Raw genomic sequence first — 23844 nt, 5'->3', positions numbered from 1 at the left:
GACCTTTTCTGCTTGACTCATACATATACTAGTTATTGCAAATAAGGGAAACCATGGGACCTATGTTTCTTTGGTCCTGGCTTACTTCACTTAATATAATTTTTTCCAAGTCTTTCCATCTCCTAACAAATGGGGCAATGTCATTCTTTCTGATGGAGGCATAGAATTCCATTGTGTATGGAATAGTGTTTCCATTTTTTAATATTTATTATTTCTTTTTATTTGGTGCCTTTAACCATCTCTCTGTTATAAAATATGTAAGTTTTTACAAACTAAGGTTCACCTTACTCCTTAGCACCCTTGAACTGATTCTTTTTATATGACTGTATTTGGTATTCATCACCCACTCTCTTTCTTTCTTCTTCCTCACTACCATTCCTAGAAAGAGACTTAATCCTTTTGGGGAAGTGTTACTGGGGAATGAATTTAGGGCTCCACACTTGAAAGCCATGTTGAGCCTTGTCCAAGTCTTTCTGTTTATCGTACACTGTCTCCTACTAACTTTTCTTAGCTGGCCTCAAACTGAGGTCCTCCTGTTTTGACTTCCTTAGTAGCTGTGCTACTACATCAAGCCCAAGTGGCCTAATTCTTCAATAGAAGAAAAATTGTGAAACAAGAATATTATTGTGTATCCATTTCCTTATATTTTTTATGTGTCTCCTCACCTTCATTTTGTTCTCTTCTTTACCTGCAGACAGATTAAAAAAAAACCTCCCAGCACACTTACAATGACCATGATAATCAAATTGTCTAAAGCATATTATTTGCCCTTCCTCTAAGGATATCAAAGTCAAACTTCAGTGACCTAATTGGAGAAAAAGAACACAAAGATCATTGATTCTTCATTGCAACTTACACATAACTACATATTCATTTTTACTTTTTTAAAGTCCCAACACTAAGACTTAGTATACATAATAGACAATAGTTAAGGAAACTGTAGGTAAATTTGTGGTTGTGGTAAACATTATTTTTAAATGTGCAAATGAATAATGTTCTTTTCTCCTAGGTAGTTAATAGAGTTTTCTACTTAGAATGTCTTATCTTTTATCCCTCTTCCAAGCCCATTGTTTGGAAGTGTCATAGAAATTTTCGAAAAGAGCTGCAGAGATGAAAGCTTCCTCTGTTCATCACTAACATGTGACAGAGCGTGTCATTTCTAAGCACAGCTCCGTTATTCTCCAATATTAGATAAAGTTCATAAGAAGCCTTGACACCCTTGGAAGATATTCAAGTTACTCATGTCATTTAAATTGGTTCCCCCACACAAGAGTGAAAACCACTCTCCTTCACTCTTGTCCTTGTAGTGAAGTAATGTTTATTTACATCTTCCCTTTGATCTCTCCTAACATCTCATATCTGTAATCGGATGTTTGGCTTCTGAAGAGCAGTTTGAGTAAACAAAAATATACAAACAGAAGGGGTGCACTCTTATGACTTCTAAGAGGAAAGGGGAAATGTAGCCTTTTACCCCCTCGTTCCAACATCTGGAGACATAGAGGTACCATCTTACTTCCCCAGAGTGTATTCCAGCTAAAAGCATGACTGTCTGGGATGAGTGATTGTGGGCTTTTTATCATTCCAAACCTAAATAGTATATTATATAAGATGGTAACTTTGAGTAAGTATTAAAATAAAATGCAGTTTGAATCCAACAGGAGTAAAATATTTAACAGGAGCACAAGGCTAAAATTAGTAATTTTCTCAAACCCACTCCAAATTTTTCTTGGTATCAGTGATTCAGATGTCAGAGACTTGTCCTGATACCTGACCTCTTTCTTTTTCCTTATCTTGTTCCTTGTGTTCTTTTTAGCTTTGTTCATAGTCACTAGTGCTTTAAGAAGTTAGTTAATGTACTCATTACCTTACTCATGCAACTATAACCCCTATGTATAGTATCTTTACAATAAAATATATTTAATAAAAAGGTTATTTAATTCTGAGGACAGTTTGTTATAGTTTAAGATTTATAGTACACAAAAATCTCAGAGTGGCCAGGTTCATAACAAACTATTTTTTCTTCCTTTCATTTGCAGATTATTTCTCGTGTATTCTGGTTGCATTCTTGTGACTCTAATGTCACAAACCCCAAACTAGAAGATGCCATGAAGGAATTCTGCAAGCTTCCCCTTTCAGAGCGATCCCAGCAGTCTTACCTCATTGGGCTCACCTTGTTGCATTACTTGGACATTTACAACTTCACCTACAAGGCAAGTTGCAGCTGGTGTTGGCTATATTGATACACATGGTTTAAGGCAAAAATTTTAACCACAGTTGCATGCACTCTTCTGCCATAAAAGATGAGATCAATTATATAACTTTCAGAATTATGACATGATCATAGAGCCAACTGGGGCCTCAATTAAAGACATTGCATGGTTACACATTTGCTAAATAGATATTTAACTTCCCATTGATTTAGGTAGACTATCATTACTTGCGTAGTAGAACAAAAGAAATGGTCATTGTCAGGGAGTAGTAAAGTTGAAAATAACTCCACTGAAACACTAGCACTTGAGCCACACTTCTACTTCTAGCTTTTTGCTGGTTAATTGGAAATAAGAGTCTTACCTGTGTGCCTGAATTTACTTTGAACTTCAATTCTCATGTCTCAGCCTATTGAGTTATTAAGATTATAGGTTTGAGCCACCAGTGCACAGCTTGAATGGATATATGTGTGTGTATGTATGTATGCATGTATGTATGTATGTGAATGTATGTACAAAAGACGGTCTCATTTTATAGCCAGTGCTAGCTTAAAACACATGATTTACCCATTCAGTCCTCTGAGTGCTGGGATTATACTTGTGCACTATCACATTAAACCGTAAACTTCTCTTCTTATTCTTCCCATAGTATTCTATCTCACTCTTTAGAATTCTACCATGAAAACATCTCTCCTATAAGTTTTCTGTACTTCTCTCTTTTATTTTTGTTGGTTTCTGTCTAATCTTACAAGGTTTTATTTAATTTTCCTCTGTTTATGGGGCAGGGGGTGCAGTCATAAGCCAAGCATCACCAGGCTATATCCTCAAGACTAATTTTTGACAAGTAATGCTTACATGTGTTGATGGGCTACAATGTGATATTTTTAATACATATACTTTTATTGTAAAGATATTGTACAAAGGGGTTACATACATTTCCTATTGAGTTACAGTGTGATATTTTGATATAAGTGTATAATATACAAAGATTAATTCAAGCTAATTAACACATCTACCACCTCACATACTTACTACCATTCTCTGGCCAGAATGTTTAAAATCCATGTGTTTGCAGTTTTGAGATATTCAGTACATTGCCACAAGCAATATGTTACTCTGAACAACTATTACTATGTAGTAGATTTACAAATCTCACTTCTCTTCTGTCACTGCAACTCTGCACCATTTTACCAACACATCCCCTGTGCCCTGTGTCCCGCAAGCCTTCAGTCACCTCCATTTCTCCTCTCTGCGTGAGTTCAGCTCTGTGAGAGTCCACTGCGATGGTGGTTTGTGTTGTATTTGCATTCCCGTGCCTCCCTTAGTTCACTTAGCATAAAGTTATCCAGGTTCGTTCTTAATGTAACCAACAGAATGTTCTTCCATTTTAAGGCTGTCTATTATGTATATAAGGCTCACTTCAGCGGAACCCTTAATGTGTCTGCAGGTCCCTCAGCCTTTTGCTTATTATATTGCTTGATATATCTGTTCCTCCTCTTAAATCAGAACTCCTTGAGTTCAAGGATGGTGTCAACTTGTGTTCTGCCATATACCCAGTCCCTCACCCAGTGCCAGGAACATAGTAGGCACTCAATTAATGTTTACTGAATACATGAATGAATATTTAAAGTATCTCCCTCTTGTTTTTAAAGCAGATAAACATGATGAGATTAACGTCAGTAAGCCTGACAAATTACTAGATTACCAACAGAGCTTTTTATGGATAGTATGTCAATCATGACATGTGACTTTCTCACTTCTAAAATCATTTGTTTTTGTAAACTCATTGGGATATAATTTACATACAACAAAATTTACTTGCTTTAAGTGTACCACTCAATGATTTCACAAATATTTTAAGTTAACATGCACCGAGTTGCACACACTTCTGACATGTTATTACACATATATACTGCACAATAATCAGGTCAAACTAGTTACAACGTCCATCACTAGAGATATTTACCATTTCTCTCTATTGGAATAATTCCAAATCTTCTCTGCAAGGTATTTCGAAATACTCAATTTACTGTCATCAGCTCTAACTATCCTATCAAGCCAACTGCATCCCTTTCTCCATCTATTCTTCCCTTGTGCCCTTCCTAGGCCTGGTAACTACTATCTGTTTTCTACTTCCAGGAGGTCCACATTTTAATTTCCACCTGTTAGTGAGACTGTATGTCAAGTATCTTTCCATGCCTGATTTTATTTCACTTAACATAATGTCCTTCAATTTTCACCTACACTTCTGCAAATGACAGAATTCTTTTTATGAGTGAGAAATATTACATTATGTCTATGCCACATCTTCTTTCTCCATTCATCAGGCATTAGTTTGCTCGTGTGCCTTTGATCTTAGGGTTATTGCTGCAATGAGTGCATGTGCAGGTGGTTCTTTGACATTGGTTTCATTTTCTTTGTATTTATCATTAGTAACATGATTCCTGAATCCTAGGTTAATTCTATTTTTAGGTTTTTGAGAAAACTCCATACTGCTTACTGTAATGGGTCTACTAATTTATGTTTCTACCAGCAATTTATGAGAGTCTGTCTTGCCATTTTTGTTTTATTTTTTCCACTTCTTATGTTTTTTTGATAATAGCATTATAAGTGGGGTAGGGTTAGAATTATTTATCATATAATATTATGATATCATATATATTTATTGCCATTTCCCTGATGATAGGTGATGTTAAACATTTTTTCATGCTTGGTCATTTGCACATCTTCTTTTGAGATATACGCATTCAAGTTCTTTGCCCATTTTTAAGGATTTTTTCCTCTTTCAGTTCAATGATTTTTAAAATAAATGTATACATTTGTGCAACTATTACCACAATACAATTGTGGAACATTTCTATCACCCAAAAAGAGGCCTCTCTAATTATTAAATGTTGTTTGAAATCACTTCTTGTAATAACATCTAATCCAGGCTACCTCTACTTTTATCTCTATATATTTAGCTTTTCAGACATTTGATATAAATTTGATTGATTATATGTGGTCTTTGTGTTTGGCTTACTACACTTAGTATGTTAGTGAAATTCCTACATGTTATAACATATGTCACATTTTTATATTGCAAATCATATTCATTTAAAGATATACATGTTGTTTGTCTATTCACCTGGGTTGTTTCTACTTTTTGGCTTTTGTTATAATTGTTTACATACAAATTTTTGTATGAGCCTATGACTTCACTATTCTTTGGTAGTTACCTGGGAATGGAATTGCCAAATCATCTGGCAAATTTATGTCTAATGATGTAATTAATATTCAAAACACTGTTCAAAGGCTGTGCCTTTTTACACTCTTCTCTGCAGTGCATCAGGGTTCCAGTTTCTCCATACAAATCATTTATTTTTAGTCCATTTCCATTAGGTGTTCTTCCCTAGGAAAGATCAAAAACCCGTCGAAAAGATGATAGAACTCTTCATAAGGCTGAAAGAAATCCTCAATCAGCTGGCTTCTGGCACACATCCGCTGTTGGACAAGATGAGATCCCTGAAACAAATGCACCTGCCCAGAAGTGTTCCACTAACCCAGGTAGAAAAGTCACCCCAGAGATTCCCACCAAGAATTTCTTTCTGTCATACTAACTTTGATTTAAGATCATGTAAACTTAGCTTCCAATCTAGCACATTGGGGAAAAAACTGGCCAAAGAAAACACTCCTAATCTGGGAATGGTTTTTGCCACTTAAATTGGTAAAGTGTGTCATCGTCTATTTATCTATACTGAGGATTCGTGTGTTAAAGGAATTGCTGGAACTAAGATGATCATAGGCATTACTTTGCCTTCTATTTATTGTCTGTAGATTATAGAATAGTAACACATCTTGGGTTTTTGTCTCTCAGGAAATGTACAAAAGCCACCGTATGAGCAACCCCCAAGGATCCTTCAGTACCATCTCACAAGCATTGTGCTCTCAGGGGATTACTACCGACTATTTAACTTCCATGCTGCCCTCTTCTCAGAAACCAAAAGGCAACCATACCAAGGATTTTTTGACTTACAAGCTCACTAAAGAGCAAATTGCTTCAAAGTATGGGATTCCCTTATATGCCAGTAAGTGTACTGCAAAATAAGCATGATAATTATTCATAATGACAATTAAGAACATTATCAAATCTGTCTCCATCTTTCATGATAAGTGATGTATTAATTTCCCCCAAGAATAAAAATAGAAAACACTTATATGGTACTTAGCATAGGGGAAGCATGCTCTGCGTATTAATGCATGCATATCTCACAGTAGCCCTGGGAGATATCTATTGCCCTAGTCGGTTTAAGGGAAAAGAGGAACACAAAGGCTATGTAACTGGCTGACATCACTCAGCTTTATTAGATCATTGTTTGGACTCTTACAAAGTTGACACTGGACAATCACAAATCACCTAATAGTGGGAATGTATTTCGAGAGGCATTGTTAGGAGATTTCCTGTTTGTGTGAGCATCGTAGGGTAAACATACCAAGCCTAAGGTGGATACAGCACCCCTAAACAATTTAATCTTACAGGAACACTGTCATACAGGTGGTCCGCCATTGACAAAAATATCTTTATGTGTCATTTGTCTGAACCTAGCATTTGTTAGTCATACAGATTTTTCATTACCAGTAGATAATACAAAACCTTGCTTTAAATTTGTCTGAGTCAATATTTGTAGCATTAGAAATTGAGATTCCATATGGTAGAGCTGCCCGAATGCCATGAAGCTATAAACATTTAGTGGCACATCAAAGGTGTTTACTTGATCTATAAACTTTGAGATGCAAAATGTGATCCGTGGAGCTCTTCCAAAAATATACGAATGTTTAGTACAGCAATTGGACTGACTCATTCATTCATCTTTTTATTGATTCAACAAACATTTATTGAATAGTTCATGTATCTGATAGTATCCCAGTAGTAAGTTTTTGTGTATTTTTACAAAATTAAAGGTTGGTGAAATGGATCTGTTGGAAGCGATTCTGAAATGCAGTTTTCAATCTTTATGATTCCTCATGGCAAAATGCCACCATTTGTTCTAGGCTTGCTTATTGAGTTAAACTTTCTCACCCAAAAAAAGATTTGCTACTGTGTTTTGCTTCTGTATTTTACTCAATATTGGATACCTAGCATCCGTTAATATAGGCAGTGTTAATGCATATATTTTGAGGTATAATAATAATAATTTGTATCAGTTTACCATAACAGAGTGGATTTCAAATGTAGTTCAACTGTAGATTTGAGAGTAGATTTTATAATCATATTGAATGATTTTTTTGCTTTCTTTTTAAGTAATGTGTGATAATTATGCTTACAGATGGGCTTATTTAGTGAACGATTTTTTTTTTCTGTTTGAATTTTTACTTCCAGCACCATTTTGCTTTTCCCTTTACAAAGACATTATCAACATGCCTGCTGGACCTGTCATTTGGGCTTTCTTGAAACCAATGTTGCTGGGAAAGATTTTATATGCACCATATAACCCAGTTACAAAAGCTATCATGGAAAAGGTTTGACTTTTTTAACTCAGTATTTCTATTTTGAGTATTAACATGTCTTTTTTATAGTAAATAGCTTCTAATTTAATTTTAGCTGCCTCTGAATTCTTTGTATCTCAGCCACTCTTATTGTTATTTTTGTATTTCTGAAACTGTTAACTATTAATTTTCAACTTTGATCTCGGAATTGTATAAACAGTATAGGTTGGATTGGATGATTGCCTTTTAATAGAAATGAGTCCTGTTGACATCTGAGAATGGATTTTAGTTGAATCAACAAGGCCTCAAACTTTTAAATTCATCACAAAAAAAGCAGAATATTTTTAACTGGTAGCTAGCTAATTATACAAGTAAAAGGATTGAGTCATCATAACTAGTTTGAATCATTAAAATATAGGTTTTCATTTCCATATTTGCATGGATAGCTTAGTATTTCATTCATTTCTCAGTTGTTTGGCTTTCATTTTGTTCCTAATACATCTATTAATGTAAATAATAAGGCTACCAATACTGCTATACCATACTAGTTATTATAGATCATATCCATATACTTTAGTTTTACATAGTGGTATGTGTTTTTGTTTCAATGAAATGAATGTTCATGATTCAGGTATTAATAAATATTGTATTTTACTTTAATGACTGTTGTCAGACTACTTTCCTTAAAAGGCCAAGATAGGTCTGCTTCCAGCAGTGACACACAAGAGTATCCTTAAACTGGAATATTCTTTAGTAGTTAAGTGTATCTTTGGTAAAAAAAAAAAAAAGAAAGCTTTGTGAAATATACTTAAGATTTACTTTCATTTTGTCTATAAATTTACTCTGGACATCAGGGAAGCCCAATACGTCCAGAGCTTTGTAAATGATTTGACTTTTATAAAACGTTTCGCTGTGTAGGAAATTCCTGAATATATTTTTATAATTACTAACTACCTTTCAGAACTGTTTTTGAAGTTATGTAACATAACAATTTTAGATGTGATTTTGAAATATAGGAAAAATGCTAATTTTCTTTTGTTTCCCTGTTTTTTTTAAGTCTAATGTAACTCTAAGGCAGCTGGCAGAACTAAGAGAAAAATCTCAAGAGTGGATAGATAAGTCACCAATCCTCTTTAATTCCTTCCACCTGTTAAACCAGGCAATTCCAATGCTCCAGGTATGAGATGGTTGTTACTTGCTTTAGTTGGAAATAATTCTTTGAGATTTTATTCACCTTTATTATGTGAAGGCAACAACACAACATCCATATTTAATAGATTATAATTACTTCTTCTCTGGAGATGGGGTCCATCTAAGACTAGATAACAGATCTATCATTCACATTCTAAATTACCCTTCCCTCTTTTATGGAATCTCCTTTGTCTGTAACTCAGAGATAGTCATCTAACAGACTAGCCTACAACTAGTGGCATAAATCAATAGTCTTTCTTTATCTATTTCTCTTCTTTTGATTGTATTGCTTTCTTAACTGGAATTCCTACAGTGGTAACAGTCTGGAGAAAATTAAGTACATGTTACATAGTTGTTACTAACTTCCAAATGTGTTTCTGTAGATTATACACACAGTGTTCTCAGTGAAACAATGACATAGGAGCCTTAAATTCAAGGTCATGTAGGGAAGCAAATGTTTTTATACCCAGAGGAAAAAATGTCCTAATAAACTGTCACCTGCAAAACATAAACAAAGCTTCAGGTTTACTCAGGTGTAAATTAAAAGCTTAACATTGCAGCTCTAGAAAAATGTACACTACTAGGTCAGTATAATTTGCAATTCTTAAAAGATGAAGGCTTTTCTAAAGATATTGAAAATCACAGACAGAGCTATTAGCAACTAAATATCAAATGGCTGAGCTTGCCTACTTATCAACTAGAGGAAAGAAAATAGGCAGGAATGATGACAGTAGAAAAGTTGAAAACAGTGGTTTTCGTGGCAAAGAGAAGACCTTGGAAAAATGATGATGTTCTAGAATAGATTTTACAAAAGAAAAAAATGCTATTATTTTTTAATAATAATGCTTAGGAAGCTAAACATGGCATAAATGATTTGTATCATATACTTTTGTTAGTATAATTATACTCAAAAATTGCTTTCCTCAGTCTTTGTTTTGGTCAACAAGCACATATAGTTATAAATGTAACTTGAATTTAAAAAAATAACAAGATAAACATGAAAATAGATACTTAATACATTCAGTACATATAAGATGAAGTAGGGCTGGGAATATGGCTTAGTGGTAGAGTGCTTGCCAAGCAAGCATGAAGCCTCAATACTACATAAATAGAAAAAGCCAGAAGTGGTGCTGTGGCTCAAGTGCTATCCTTTAGCAAAAGAAACTCAGGGACAGTGCCCAGGCCCTGAGTTCAAGCCCAGGACTGACAACAACAAAAAGTATATAGGCGAAGTAAACTTTTCATCAGACTTCCCAATACTTTGCTATTTGATTTTTGACTTGAAGTTTAAGTATGCCCATTTTAAATGACTTTTTCCAGCGACTCTCCAATAACAAATATTTCTTGAATAAAACTTTATTAATGTATGAATTATACTAAATGGAAGATTGCTCTTTTCTCCTAAAGCCATTTTTTTCTGTGAAGAAAAGAAACAGATAGATATAGTGATTTATTAAGGAAAGTTTTGGTAGCTAAAATGGAGAATTAACAAAAAGATTTATTCTGTGCATAATAGTCTCAAAGTACAGTAATGAGCATCTCTGAGACTGTGTTCACAGAGGGATTTTCATCTAAGGGAAGTATCTTTATTCTGACCTAGAACAAAATAAATTGCTTTTCTCAATTTTTATTTTGTCAGCCATGGGGCCTGAACACTGAGCCTGGGCACTGTCCCTGAGCTCTTCAGCTCAAGGCTAGCACTCTACCACTTGAGCTACAGTGCCACTTCTGGCTTTTTCTGCTTATGTGGTGCTGAGAAATCGAACCCAGGGCCTCATGCATGCAAGGCAAGCACTCTACCACTGAACCACCTTCCCAGACTTGCTTTTCTCAATTATTGAAGAAATAAACATATACAGTTTAAGCTTTAAACATTTAACACAAAATATGTCTCAGAAGCAGAATACATGCTTAGCATGCACAAGGCTCCAGGTTCAATTCCCAGCAACATACAAGCAGTAACATACTTTTTCAAGATGCAATTATAAAACACATGAGAAATTCAAGTCAAACTCTTATCTGACGGTAGTCAGTGGAGTAAAAAGAGGCAGCAATACCTATGGCAGGAATAGAAATATAAAACTTGTAGAATTTGAAGCAACTGTTACTTATTTATTCAATTGGTTGCATATTTATTTATTTTTGTTGGTCATGGTGCTTGAACTCAGGACCCACATGCTGTTGCTGAGCTTTTTTGTTCAAGACTAGGCTCTTCTACTTTGAGCCACAGCTCTACTTCTGGTTTTCTGGTGGCCAATTGGAGATAAGAGTCTCACAGACTTTCCTGCCAGTGCTGTCTTTGAACTGTGAACCTCAGATTTCAGCTTTCTGAATACTTAGGATTATAGGCATGAGCAACCAATGCATGCATGGCTGCAATTATTATTATTTTTTTAATTTTATTTTATTTGTGAACATACTGTACAGAGGAGTTACAATTACATGGGCAGGATAATGCTTACATTTCTTACCAAGCATTGCAGCCTCCTCCTTTGTTTACCCTTCACATCCCTTCCCAGCCTCCCCCTTCCCCCCCCCAATTATTATTTTTTAACTTTCGGTGTTTCTATGGATTTAGGAAGCGATTTAAAGTCTTGTCACTAACTCATTCCTCCATCTTCATAGAGTTGCACTTCTTAGAGTTCAAACAATATTGAAATAAGGCATAGTTTTTCAATGCTGAGTCATTACTTACCTTGCTCTTATAGAAAGGTAAGGACTTGGAAGAGCTAGTGGTGTGTGCTAAAAAACTCAGAGCTGAGAAGTAGTCATTGAAATACAGACCAATTATGATGACAGATTCCATGTGGACACTGTGCTTGTTAAAAGTTGTTTTGATTTGCTTCAAGAATACAAAATTCAACTGAACCACGTTAGTTATAGAATATGTTAAGAAATTTAAAAATGTAACTACTATGAAGAAAATGACTCTTAGGTTGAATATGATTTCCTAATGTTGATAGTGATGGTCAGCTCTGTCTGCTTTTAGTGATCTGCCCAATGTGTGATCATGGGAAAACAAAAATCTAGCCTTTCAACCTAGCATTATCTGCCACCTTCCTCTTTCTCTTTCTGCAGAGTCTTTGCAAGGTGATGTGTTGATAATCCCCAGTGGTGGTTACTTGGTTTTACTGTGGCTTTTCTTTTTTTGAGACAATGATTAAACATGTTTTCTTCTTTTTTTGAAACTGATTTGTATTGTATTTTTTTAGAATACTCTAAGGAACCCTTTTGTGCAAGTTTTTGTGAAATTCTCTGTGGGACTTGATGCTGTTGAACTCCTGAAGCAGATAGATGACCTTGGTAAGTTCAGCTGTACAATCCTCTTATTCATTGTCGTGTCAGAAGTGTGAAAAACATTGTCTTCCTTTCTTCTGTATTTAGCTTTTAGTTAGCTAGTGGAAGAAATGTGAGGCCTTCTCCTGTTACCTATTTCAAATAGTAATGATTATTTGAACACTCATCTGCTTTTAGTTTCAATAATTGTACTGCTACATGCAAATTCAGCTCTCATTTCAATCATAGGTAGGTATATGGAAGTAATAAGCACCTTTATCTTATTTTGTCTTTTTTTCATTTCTTGGTAATTTGATGCAAAGCACATCCTTAAGGACACAGGAAGAAGAAATTATTTATTTCAGACTACATTTTACATTTTATCCCCATTTAGCTCAATATCACTTAACTAATCCAAGATATAATTTGAAGGGTTTAGAGTTAACAAAAGAATGTGGAGGCTCCAGAGAAAATAAAATCAGTATTCAAGGTTGGGTTTTCCTCTCATGGTCATTTAAAAGGAACAGGCTGCAAAGGATCAAAGGAAATAGTGTGAACTTATGCATTCCCTCTGCCACATCCCCATCTTCAACCCAGAGGATGCAAGACATCTAATTCAGGCTGTGTCTGATTCACTGTTGCTAGGCAACCATGAGTGTAAGGAAGAGACTGAGAGCATCAGAATTTGGCAGTAGCCCAGACAATGCCCCACCTTCCCCCGCTCCCCTCCGGCACTGCTGGGACACAAATGACTTAGGTAGTATACCAGTAGAGAGGAATTATGCTCATATTTGTATATATCTCTAGAGCATATAATTGTATGTATTTTATGAATGTCAATTAAGATATTAGAGGATTTATTCTCTTAAAATATTATTTGGATAAAGCATCATTTGATAACAATATCAGGATTACACTAAAAAGTTCTTATATAAATGTTATCACTCTTTACTTTTAAAATAGGAGATAAGGTTTAAATGTAAAATAAAGGCAAAATAAACATAGCAATGAACCTAGTATGCTTGAGGCCCTAGATTTGCTCTCAAAAATGGAATATACATATAGATAGATATATACGCATACATTTATATATATACAGACATTTATGTATACATTCATGTATATAATGTATATATGAAAATATATATGATTGAAATATACTGGTAAGACTGCTATGTATAATTGCATATATAACTAACATCAAAGATGCTTCATTACATACTTCAATTTTTGGAGAATTGGCTGCGTAGACATTTCTTTGATTCTGCCTATCAGACTTTCTAAAGAACCCTTTGTAATGTATTGATTTCCATTGGCTTCTAGCAGCTACTGTTCTACCAAATTTGCTCCTACCCCACCAATGTTCACATCAAGGAAAACTTTTCGCTTTTAATTCAAATGAGAAAAGCATTTTAAAAGTTTCCCTCTGTGAGAAACTTAGTTTCATTTTGAACAATGTAAGAAGCATTTTTAGATTTGAGAGGAACGATTTGTGATGCTTACAGCTTTCTCAGTATTCATGATGATTGAATTAGTAAACATTTAATTATCCAAATGATTAGGTAATGTGCAATTTGTATTTACCCTTTGTCTGAGTTGATTCTTCACAAGGAATCATGAAATTGAAGAACAATCAAATCCTCTTATTTCCAAAGTAACTACCTGAAATTAAATTTTGATCATTTGTCTACATGAATATTAGATAACAAGAGATAATTGATATGAACATTTATTTATGTCCTTATTTATTTATTTTGTTTATGTATGTATTTATTTAGAGCCTAGCCCATGAGATTTAGAGTCTTGTGCATGCTAGGCAAACAATCTACCACTGCGCTATCTCCTCAGCCCATGTACTTTTATTTTTTAATCAACAATATTAGAAAGTAGCAAAGATTATCATGTATCTTAAATGTTTCCTGAGACTACCTTAATGAGCACAGGAGATGATATTGTTTATTTCTTTAATACTTTCTACTTCACATAAGTTTTTTTTCCTGTTCATATCACTTTGTACTTGCACATTCTTTGTACAAACCAGGCATTTTTGTTTCATTTTAGTTTAGTTCCTGTTTTTTGGGTCCAGTCATGGGGCCTGAACTCTGGGCCTGGGCGCTGTCCCTCAGCTCTTCAGCTCAAGTCTAGCGCTCTACCACTTGAGCAGCAGCACCACTTCCGGCTTTTTTCTGTTTGCTTATGGGGTGCTGAGGAATCCAACCCAGGGCCTCATGCATACAAGGCAAGCGCTCTACCACTGAGCCACCTTCCCAGCCCTTTAGTTCCTATTTTTGTTTACCAGTACTAGGACTTGAACTGGAGGCCTCAACTCTTGCTTGGCTTTCTTTTGCATAACTGGTTATCACTTGAGTTACACCTCCAGTGCAGGATTTCACTGGTTAAAGGAGACAGATGTGAGCTCCCAGCATTTATTTATTTATTTAGTTGTCTATTTATTTATTTAGATCAGGTCTCTCTAGGAATGTAGCCCAAGCAGGCCTTTGGGATCATGACTTTCTTGGGACAATCTCCCAAATCCTGAGGTTATAATAGGCATGTACCACCATGCTTGGATTCTGTTTAAGTAACTTAAGCTATCATTTCTAGCTCATAGTTTTCTTCCTAAAAATGTGAAGGTATTTTTATGTTTAATTTGTGGTGTCCTTTGTTAATTAGATTATAGAACAATATACTCTTTGTGTGTGTGCCACTAGTACTAGGGCTTGAACTCAGGATCTGGGTACCATCCTCGAGCTATTTTACTGAAGGCTGACAATCTACACCTTGAACCATAGCTCCACCTCCAGCTTTTTTGGTGGTTAATTAGTGATTAACAGTCTCAGATTTACCTGCCAAGGGTGGCTTCAAATAGCAATTCTTAGGTCTCAGCCTCCTAAGTAGTATTGAAGGCATCCGCCACAGGCATCCGGCAATGGACTTTTAAATTGCCCTGTTTCTTTATTCCAACTTGGGTTTTTCTGTATTTTTAATGAACTCATATTCTTCTCAATGAATATTTGCAATATTTTCCAACAGATAGGAGACTGGGTATTTTTAGAATAAATTTCATGGCATCTCATTGTTTATAATCTAAATGAATGTTTAACATTTTCCCCAAAATGACTATTTTTTTCTGAGAATTGCTAGAATAAAGATTATAGTATGTCTTTCTCTTTTGCCTTTCTTCCTTAGACATCCTCAGACTGACATTAGAGAACAACATTGACATCATTGATCAGCTTAATACATTATCTTCCCTGACTGTAAATATTTCCTCTTGTATACTCTATGACCGGATTCAGGGAGCCAACACAGTAGAGGAAATGGAGACAGAAGCAGCAAGTCTCTACAAAAACAATGAACTCTTTGGAAGTGAGTGCTGTTCTCCCAGGGTTTGAGCTTTACTTTGTGTTAATATAGACCAAATGCTTTTCTTACTTCATTCATCTAGAACTCAAAAAAATAGTCAATCCCCTTTCAGAATTCTTACAGGTGAGAACTTTTCACATAGTCAGCCAGACATATTGGTTAAGTATCTGGAGCCTTCAACAGAAGTCTAATTTCACTGATCAGTTAAAATTAAGAATGAAAAGGATTACATGGTTAAAGGGTGAAGTTGAGTCCATCCTCATAGTCAAGATTACTCATTTAAAAGTAGGATGTTTTTGTAATCTTAATAAGTGGATTGGCGTGACATAGTTTATCTAGCCACTTAGTTTGAGATTATATTTTAAATTCCAAACTGGAACCTGTGAGATTGATACCTCCTATTAACCATCTTTTCTATAAATCAGAAATCGGAACCTGCTATTGAGTTCCTAACTCAATTGACTATTTGGCTTCATTTATGGGTGCCCTCTGAACAATGAATAATGTCACCCATAAAATAAGCTTTCTGCTGTTGTTGATATTTTATTTTTAGGTGTTATTTTTAAGCTTCCTTCTAACAGAAGTTGGCACAGAGGCCATGACTCTGAAAATGTCTTTCTTCCTCCTGTCGTAAAATACACCATCCGCATGAGTCTGAAGACCGCCCAGACGACAAGAAGCATCAGAACCAAGATTTGGGCTCCAGGGCCACACAATTCTCCATCACACAACCAGATCTATGGCAGGGCCTTCATTTATTTACAAGATAGTATTGAACGAGCCATCATTGAACTGCAAACAGGAAGGAACTCGCAAGAAATAGCTGTTCAGGTTCAAGCAATTCCTTATCCTTGCTTCATGAAAGACAAGTAAGTCTGGGACTCTTGTAAACCCTTTGTACGAATACTGGGGCTTGAACTCAGGGCCTGGGAGCTGTCCTTGAGCTTTTTCTTTCTCAAGGCTAGTGCTCTACCACTTGAGCCACAGCTCCACTTCTGGCTTTTTGGTGATTAATTGGAGATAAGAGCCTCACAGACTCTCCTGCATTGTCTGTCTTTGCACTATGGTTCTCTGATCTCAGCCTTCGAGTAGTTAGTATTACAGGCCTGAGTCCCTAGTGTCTGGCTCTTGTAGCCTTTTAATGATCTACTATTTTATTAGTGTATATTAATTGAACAAGTGGTTTCACTGTGGTTTTTCATACATTACCGTACTGTCCATTGCTCAGCTAGCCCTGCTCTGTTACTTTGCCATTTCTCCATCCCTCCTCCTTCACTATTTTTAATAGCTTTCAGTGGGTTGGCTTGGGCTGAAACACAATATGATTCATTCACTCTCTTTAGTCCCTCTCTGGCTCTTCCTTTTCTTCATCCCCTCAAGACAGTCCCTTGATTATAGTCCACTCTTGTGAGAACTCACCTCTGTTCATTTCTTCAAACCTATGCATGCAAGGGAAAATATTCAGCTAGTCTTTTCCATATACTTAGAAGCTAAAATAGTATATGCCTGGATGTTTCTTTAAAGAATAAGTACAGTACTTTGCTTCTTTATGGGAACGTGATTATAAGGCTGACATACATACATAACCTCTTTGTTACATCCAAACTTCTTTCAAATACAGTGTTGTTCTACCCAACAAACTCACAAGTTAAATGGGATAATGAACTGTCCATCTCTCTAAATGAAACTGAAATCCATATGGGTAAATATTTGCCATATATAGAGTACATTGCATTGCTTCTTCTGATTACAAATCCAGCATGTTCTGATTAAAAGTAGACCAAGCTTAAAACACACACCAGTTGGAAGAAACATTACAGAAGACTCATTATTATTAATGAATGAGGGCCTTTGCTTAATTCTAAAGCCAGAAACAACATCAAGCATGGACCTAGTCCAAGACAATATTCATTCAATAAATGTTCTACAAATGCCTATCCCATGCCAACTTCCCAAGAATATGTACTCAATCTTGTCCCTAAGTATCAGTGTTCTCTCCCCTGAACATCTCAGCTTTATGGTAGTGATGCATTTCAGCATGCTAAAGTGATCATAGATGTTAGTGGCATCATGTTCTCTTAATACTTGTGTTTTCCTTGGGAACCTTGGAAGTAATTCTTTAGCCTGATGGATTCAACAGCAACGGCCTTGGGACTTTACTTTTGTGGAACCCAACATGCAAAACAGCTGAATGTAGAGGTCCATTAGCAACTCCTACTTTATCTTAGCCCATACCAGGGCTGCAGTTGTCAGAATCATGACTCCCTGGACCACTAGCAGAGCAGCCCTTGGGGAAGTTGTTTAGCAAGCAAATTTCCAGCCTTATCCTGGATATGAAAAAATCAGATGTTGATGAATGGGGTCCAGAAATCTGGGTTTTAATAAGCTTTTCGAGTGCTTCCGATGTTCAGTCAGCACAGAGAACCACTGCACTTGAACTTTCAAGCATCCTGATCTAGAGACACAAGAAGACCTTTGGAGCCTGAGGAGATGGTCCTCTAGGTTTTTACACATTACCCAAGAAAAGACACTTCTATACCATTTGTGAAACATTTCCTTTTCAGAAAAACAAACAAATTCTTTGCCTACATTTTAAATCAAATGTTTTGGACTTCATTGTATTTCTTTCTGGGAAATTTACTTTAATAATAACTGTGAGTTTCCTAGGATCCGATATTGTAATTTTGGAATAAAGCTTTTAGTTAGAGAAAACAATCCAGCATTTCATTTTAAATCTGCCTTTTATGGAAGAATTTAGTTTAGATGGAAGAGTTTTAAATGTTGCAATTATTGCTATATAATAAATATTTCCCCACACAGGATATATTTAGACACACCCTAAACAATATGGAATTGTATGTGTGTGTGTGTATGTGTGTGTGTGTGTGTGTGTTTATGCCAGTACAGGGGCTCGAATTCAGTGTCTGGGCACTGTTCCTTAGTTCTTTTGCTCAAGGCTAGCATTTTACTACTTGAGCCACAGCTCCACTTCAAGCTTTTTGCTGATTAATTAGAAATAAGGGTCTCATGTACTTTCCTACCAGGCTTGCTTTGAACTATGATCCTCAGATCTCAGCCCATTGAGTAGCTAGGATTACAGCTTTGAGCCATTGGTGCCTGGCACTTCACTTAATATAGTAATATTATCCAATAGTTCAGAACTATGTTTTTACTCTTGTAGCATGACAGTAAGAAAATGATGGGCCCATTGTTAAGTCAGCTACCCACTTCATAGGTAATGGGGTAATATCAATTGTCATTCTTTATTTCCAACTGGAAGTATAATTTCAGTAAAAGTGGGAGGGTATTCATTGCATATTGTGGTCTACCAGGGTGATATTCATGTTAGTCACTGGATTCTTTTGTTTCTGTTTTTGTCTTACAGCTTCCTAACCAGTGTCTCTTATTCTCTTCCAATTGTGCTCATGGTTGCCTGGGTGGTATTTATAGCTGCCTTTGTAAAAAAGCTTGTTTATGAGAAAGACCTTCGGCTTCATGAGGTATGTTGGGAATCTTCCCTTGTTATGAATAAGTCCTATTCAAAGAACAGTTAATTACTATGATTTTCACCAACCTCAGAATGCCTAACCTATACCTTGTAGATTAGATAGGAAGACAAACATTTTACAAACCACAAAGGCAGCTTTATTTTGTTTGCTCGTAAAGTGACACAAAAGTCATTTAACCAGTACTTCTGAAAAACAAACTCTGAATAACTTTGAATAAACTGGGAGTACAAATTTAATCACGAGTAATTTTGCCTATGAAAATTACCTATAGAACACAGGATCTAACAAAGAAAGTTTAAATAACAGCAATAATAACAATTAAGCCAGAAATTGTTGGCATGGTAACTGAGCAAGTTCAAATGAAGATATAGATATAACCAAAGATATAGACTTGTGGCTGATTTGAGCTTTCGAGAAAAACATTCTTTCTAGTATACTTTGTCTTCTTCAATTACCGTCTCCTTTATTCCCCAGTGACTCCTAAGTTATGGAATCGAAGATTTCATGTTATGCTAGTGATGAGGTTAATAATATTATAACTATTGAAAGCTGGATCTAGAGTGTGGAACATGATCTTATCTTGGGCATGCACCTTATCATTAACCCCAAATCCAAATATGTTACCTCCTTGAAGAATTTATGATAAAGCATTATGTAGTTGTTAGATTGTATCGGAATAGAAATTAATTTATCTGCTGATCATGTAATGAGTCCATTCTTATGCTCATTTGCAGAATAGGAAGGAAGTTGAAACATTTCAAAACCAAGACACAATAATTATTGTAAGATATAGCTGGAAATCTGAAATAATGAGGTTAAAGTAATTTTAGTCAGTGTGTACATTTCAGGCATATGTTGCCAATGCTTCTAAGCAATTAGTTATTACTCTGTACAAGACATACATCACACCTTCCTATTTTTGGTTCAGTTTCAGGCTTGTAGAATTGTAAGCCTATTTCCTCTCTCTCTCTCTCTCCTCTCTCATCGTTCTCTCCCACCCTCTGTCAGTACTAGGGCTTGAACTTTTGCTCTCAACTAGCTTTTTTTGCTCACTGAGCTCTCTCACTTGAGACACATGTCCACTTTTGTGTATTTCTGATTAATTAGAGATAAGAGTCTCTCAGATTTGTCTGCTGTCCTGACTTCAAACCAAGATTCTCAGATCTCAGCCTTCTGAGAAGCTAGTATTACAGGTATTACAGAGCCACTAGTAAAGCTACACTTAGTGTGTTTATACTTGAAACTGGTTTCTGTCTTAATAGTTCATATTTTTAATTTCAGTTACAATTTTTAATTTCAGTTACAATTTGGTGTATACCCCATCAAATGGTTTAGATCTGCTATGTTCATTACACTACGCAGTAGTTTACTGGTTGCAATTTTGAATCTTGGATCCATATCCCAGATCCTATTTTGTCACAAACCCCTACCTCATAACTCTCTGGGGTTTCTGGTACTCAGAAGTGAATCTTCACAGATTAAAGGAAAACTTTGAAGCAGAAAACTTGCAGAAACTGATTTGTGTTTTCTATTTAAAAATACATATCTAAAATAGATATTTTAAGGTAAAAAGTATTATTTGTGACAGCAACCTAGACATATGAATGTATGTTCTACACATACCTGTATGTTATTCACACGCATATTTTGTGTTAGAAATAATTGTATCTGTATGCGTGTATGTATGCCACCCAAAGATATCAAAGTCATAATGAAGTTTCTTTCCATTGAAAGTACACTACATTCATTTCTGTATGAAAGACACTGCAGTGCTGGGAACTAAACCCAGGTCTTCATATTTGCTAAGCAAGTAGCTAGTTTTTATTTGGTAGCTTTATACACCTTCTTTGGGATAGCATCTACTATTAAATTTTAACCCAACTCGAAGTAATCTGGTAGAAAAATCACTGAACTTGAAATCAATGTGTCCATTTCTAAGTAGACTTAAGTCCAATCTCTTAAGCTCTTTGAGTTGTTTTATCTAGATTTCACTCAGATGACATTTCCAAACACCAGATATCTCAAAATAAAGGAGATACTTTTTTTTATTTGTATGTTATATTTGAATTTTTATTTTTTTAAGTTCCAAAAATTAAGATGAATTTAATGGGTTGTAATAATTTTTGACAAGGTTTTTCTTTCTTGGTAGCACATAAAATAATGGCACATCTTAAAATCCATGTACCTTAACTCAAAGGAATGGGGTATATTTGTAAAGTGAACTGGGAGAAGTAGATATGGCATAAGTTGAATGAACCCAATGCTTCTACTCAGAATCTCTCCACTGCATTCAGATCACATCTTACCTGCCCTGCCCCCCCCCCGCTTCTTTTCAGCGATGAAAAGACTGAGCATGGAGCAGAGAGGTGGTAGCCTGCTGAAGACTATGGACCTAGTTAACAATAGATCTAGGCCTTCAGCTTAATGATCTTGACTTATGACTAATCCTTTTTCATATCATGGATACTTTTGCTTAAGACTTTTGAGATTGTAAGCTCAACACGAACTTACTGGTACTCACTATCTTACATTTTCTTGACAATAATTTTTTAAAAAAAGAATTTTGAAGTTGATAATAGACAATCTCTTAAATTCCAGAGCCATCACATCATTTATTAGTGCCACTACTTCATGTTCAATTAAAATGCAAAACTACCTGCTTCTTAGTTCATTTAAATTCAAATTAAACCAAAAGATAAAGAAAATTATAATGCTGTTTCTTTCTTTTTGTAAGTCTTCTAATATCTGGTCAAGGACCCCAAGTTAGTTGCTATTTCAATGAAGCTACTAATCTTTCACCTTTTTATGATATGTCTCTGGTGAATCCCTTTATCTTTGAAATTGACACAAGTACTAATGACCAACAAGTTTATTTTTTAAAATAAGCTTATAGTTAAAAGCACTGTTGGAAAAAAGACTTTTCTTTGAGTTTTATTCTGTATTATTTGCTTTTAGTAATTGAAATGTTAAAGCTAATTTAATAATGCACAGAGAAGAACATTTTTTATTATTTTCATGTCCTATAAGTGAGCTTCTTCTAGTGTCTTCTTATTGGAGCCTTCAGTGGTTCTGTTCAGTCGGAGACAGAATTCGTATTTTTTCTCAGGTCAGATTATCTGTGAGTTGTTACCAAGAATTATACAAGAACTTTTAGACCTCTGGGACTTCATATTAAATGGGATTTTTTTAATGCTTTCTTGACATATGTTATTCATGCCACTGGTAGGGATTTGGAAAGTTCCCAGTAGTGACCACAATATCCTTTTTATCTTACCAAAATAACAATAGTTTTAAAATTGATGCAGAAAATGCATTTCACTATTCCCAATGATTTTATCCTTAACATACTTATTGAATGACATTGCTGTCAAACAAATTTATTAATATATGAAGCCATAAATATACAATTATAACTATTTGTAATTCATTAATGAATTTATAAGTTCCAGTCCCTTATTAATGTCCACCTCTGTACATAAGGGTCTCATGAAAGTGGATGCACATTCATTCAACCAAATCTCATAGAAACTTTCTTATTACTTCCTGATAGAAAGTTTCTGATAGATAGCCTACTTTGACCACAGTCTAGAGGGGTTTCCCTAGAGCAACCAGTTATCAGATATTGATGAATTGCTCTGGCTGGCAGGTTTGGGAGGTTTGGGACAAAGTGACTCTTTGATTGCAAAGCTGGCACCTGACATCTGTCACTTTGAGGAGGAACTGGTGGCATCTGAGAAAGTACAGCCAGCCATTCTCGATGGGCGATCTTCCATGAACAAGTTAGGTCTTGTGAGTTACCACAAAGTTGGCAGCAAATCTGGATAGTTCATGGATGACTTACATGCTTTCATTGCTCTTTCTCTTTATAAATAGCAGCTGTTCCAATGGCATAAAATCCTAAAATTTAACACTGCCATTTCATCCTGGCATGTTCAATGGTGGATGCTTTTGAAAGCACCTAACTCAGCCTGTCTCAGTAAAAACAAACAAAACCCCAGAATTATCAGTCTTCAATTTTTATCATCTCTTAGAAATAAGAATTCCAACTTGAGTCTCCAAAAGTTCAAAATCACAGTGATAAGTACCTTTGTCCCTAATCTCCAACCTTGCAAATTATCTTTTAGCAAGTCTGTATGTGGAGAACATTCTAGATATAAAGATATTTTATACTGCAGCTATCATTAAGGAAGGAAAACACTGACATGTATGATATCAGCTTTAATTCATGGCCTTGGTATCTTCTAGATGTTTGATTTTTGCCTTACGAAATGCAGTGAGACCACCCTCTACTGATATCTAATGCAGTTTTGGTGATGGTCTTTGTAGAAGCCACATATATTTAAGTGAAATGGTTACATGGGTTCCTTATCTCCTCCATTTAATTATATTCAAGTACCTGTAACATGTCTGAAAATCTCAAAATATAAATAGCATAAAAAGCAAATAAAAAAGCTAACACATTATAACCATATTGGAATTAATAAGTATCTGAAGTATAGACATCAAATATGACACAGTAATTTCTTAAACTGGGTGAAGGACAAGGCAAAAATTGCTGAACTAAGATATATTTTTTTCAACTCTAAAATGTAATTTCATTTTCAAAAATACCAAACCTACAATGAGGGGAAACATTCCAGAGTGAATTTGTGCCTTGTGTAGGTTTTTCACTTTGAACCATACTCTTATTCCTATGGCAGCATTGGTTGAGACTTTAACTGCCAATGTAACAGGACCTAGGAGGAGAACATAGAGCCAGAAAAGAAGATGAAAGAGAGGGCAAAGTTGGGAGGAAAAGTCATGGGCTTTCTTATTGGTGATTAGCATGA

At 35.3% G+C, this 23844-nt stretch overlaps 1 protein-coding gene across 1 annotated transcript in view; it reads left to right on the top strand.

Moving 5' to 3' along the window:
- Abca12 (ATP-binding cassette, sub-family A (ABC1), member 12) overlaps positions 1–23844 on the top strand; it is a 192608-nt gene that overhangs the window by 119997 nt on the left and 48767 nt on the right. Inside the window, exons 14-22 of the mRNA XM_013017562.1 lie at positions 2037–2210; positions 5589–5753; positions 6064–6274; positions 7567–7706; positions 8731–8850; positions 12077–12167; positions 15330–15509; positions 16060–16375; positions 18892–19006. Of these exons, the coding sequence (XP_012873016.1) occupies positions 2037–2210; positions 5589–5753; positions 6064–6274; positions 7567–7706; positions 8731–8850; positions 12077–12167; positions 15330–15509; positions 16060–16375; positions 18892–19006 (1512 nt within the window). The remainder of the gene's footprint in view (positions 1–2036; positions 2211–5588; positions 5754–6063; positions 6275–7566; positions 7707–8730; positions 8851–12076; positions 12168–15329; positions 15510–16059; positions 16376–18891; positions 19007–23844) is intronic.

This window comes from Dipodomys ordii, unplaced genomic scaffold (genome assembly GCF_000151885.1).
Source record: "Dipodomys ordii isolate 6190 unplaced genomic scaffold, Dord_2.0 Scaffold1, whole genome shotgun sequence".
Taxonomy (NCBI): domain Eukaryota; kingdom Metazoa; phylum Chordata; class Mammalia; order Rodentia; family Heteromyidae; genus Dipodomys; species Dipodomys ordii.
The sequence above is the reverse complement of the archived record's forward strand: the minus strand, read 5'-3'. Positions and strand labels throughout refer to the sequence as shown.